This window comes from Pelodiscus sinensis, chromosome 1 (assembly GCF_052426305.1).
Source record: "Pelodiscus sinensis isolate ZL-2025 chromosome 1, ASM5242630v1, whole genome shotgun sequence".
NCBI lineage: Eukaryota > Metazoa > Chordata > Testudines > Trionychidae > Pelodiscus > Pelodiscus sinensis.
The window spans coordinates 354,486,146-354,488,176 of record NC_143052.1 but is presented as its reverse complement, the minus strand read 5'-3'; the positions used below and the strand labels follow the sequence as shown (position 1 = coordinate 354,488,176).

At 61.0% G+C, this 2,031-nt stretch overlaps 1 protein-coding gene across 1 annotated transcript; it reads left to right on the top strand.

Moving 5' to 3' along the window:
* The first annotated feature begins 291 nt into the window (after nt 1-291).
* LOC102444629 (olfactory receptor 52D1-like) lies at nt 292-1,251 on the top strand. The gene has a single exon (XM_014576936.4). It carries the CDS (start codon nt 292-294, stop codon nt 1,249-1,251), a length of 960 nt encoding a protein of 319 aa, XP_014432422.3.
* The last annotated feature ends 780 nt before the right edge of the window (nt 1,252-2,031 follow it).

Below are 2,031 nucleotides of genomic sequence, written 5' to 3'. Positions count from 1 at the left end.
TTCCCTAGGCGGGTGGGGAAGCGCTGGGCTGGGTTCCCTAGGGAGGGGGTGGAATCTCCATCCCTAGAGGTGTTTACTTCTCGGCTTGACCAAGCCCTGGCTGGGATGATTGAGTTGGGTTGGTCCTGCTTTGGGCAGGGGCTGGACTCGACGACTCCTGAGGTCTCTTCCAGCCCTGGGATTCTTGTATTCTATGAATAAGATTAACTTCAATGACTGACTAAGTGCTCCATTGCTGTGGATCTTGATGTTGCAGGGAACATAATTTTCAGGAGCCGCGCAGGGGGCAGGATGCCTGTCGCGTCTGCCACCAACAACACCGCGGCCAGCTCAGTCGTGTTCACCCTGCAAGGCATCCCCGGGCTGGAAGCCGCTCACCTCTGGCTCTCCCTCCCCTTGTGCTCCGTGTACGCCGTTGTTCTGCTGGGGAACACCCTGGTGCTTGTCTTGATTGCGGTGGAGCGAAGCCTGCACCAGCCCACGTACCTTCTCCTCGGCATGCTGGCGGTCTCCGATCTCATCCTCCCTTCCGCCACCGTGCCGAAAATGCTGCTCATGCTCTGGTTCGGGGCAGGGGACATCGCCTTTGCTGCCTGCCTCACCCAGATGTTCTTCGTCCACGCGGTGTTTGCTCTGGAGTCGGGCATCCTGCTGGCCATGGCCTTTGATCGGTACGTTGCCATCTGCGACCCCCTGCGGTACCGAGCCGTGGTCACCACGCCCCTGGTAGGGAGAACAGGGGCAGTGAGCGTCCTCCGGAGCGTCTGCGTGACCCTCCCGTTCGTCTTTCTCCTGAAAGGGGTCCCCTACTGCGGCCACCGCCTCCTCCCCCACACCTACTGCGAGCACATGGGCATAGCCCGGCTGGCCTGTGCCGACATCACCGCCGTGATCGCCTATGGCTTGAGCGTCACGTTCTTGGCCATAGGGCTCGATGTCGTGCTGATCGTTGCGTCCTACGTGCTGATCCTCAGGGCCGTCTCCCGGCTCCCGTGCAAGGCGGCCCAGCTCAGGGCACTGCGCACCTGCAGCGCCCACATCTGCGTCATATTAATATTTTACACCCCGGCCTTCTTCTCGTTCGTAAGCCAGGGCTTTGGGCGCAATGTCAATCGCCAGGCCCACATTATCCTGGCCAACCTCTACGTGCTGGTGCCACCCACCCTCAACCCCATCGTTTACGGGGTGAAAACCCAGCCCCTCTGGGACAGGGTGCTGAAAATATTCCATCCTCAACGGCGCATGCTCTGAAGACTTGCCCGGCATGGCCAGCGGGCCGCTCGCCGAAGCCTGGGGAAGCGTTGGGTTTCGGTGGGGCGGGCCGTGAGGGTCACAGGCTGAATTCCAGGGGACGGGACCATTCCTGGATACGACACAGACGGCAGCATCTACGTCTGAGCTCCTGACTGTCACTGGCCCTTACCTCTCACTCCCTTCCCCCCCGTGTGACGCCCGGGAATGTCAGACAAAACATTCCCATCCCCTGGGACGGGTCTTTCCTCCTGGCGTTTCAGACACAACAGTCATCGCTTTGGCCAGACCGGTGTGTGGCACGCCAGGCTGGGGGGTCCTTGTGCTGTCCCGGGGGGATGCGTTCCCACGGCCCGTGGGCTAGCAGCCACGTCCGTGTCCTACACACGGAGTTGCAGGCAAACGCCCATTTGTGACAGGGCTGGTCTGTGACTCGCAGTGTAACTCGCTCACTCTGGTTCAGGCTACAGTCCTGGCACCAGTCCCATGCTTCAGGGCCTTTCTTTCTCCTACACCCCGTGGCACAGATCTGCCGTTGTCGCTGGACAAGCCCCTGGGGGAGGCCTGTCTGCAGAAGGAGGCGTGGCCCTGTGATCAGAAGGACGTGGCTGCCAGATGTCCCGTAACTCAGCCGGGTGTGGGGAGCGGTTCGCCTCTCCGTCCCGGTGGTGTGTGCTGGGAGCTGGCCAAGGCTCTCTGCCCGGGTTGTTTTGCTCTGTTTTAAACAATAAAAGGCGGCTGTGGGGATGCAGCAGGAGGAAACAGAGAAGGAAGTAGAGA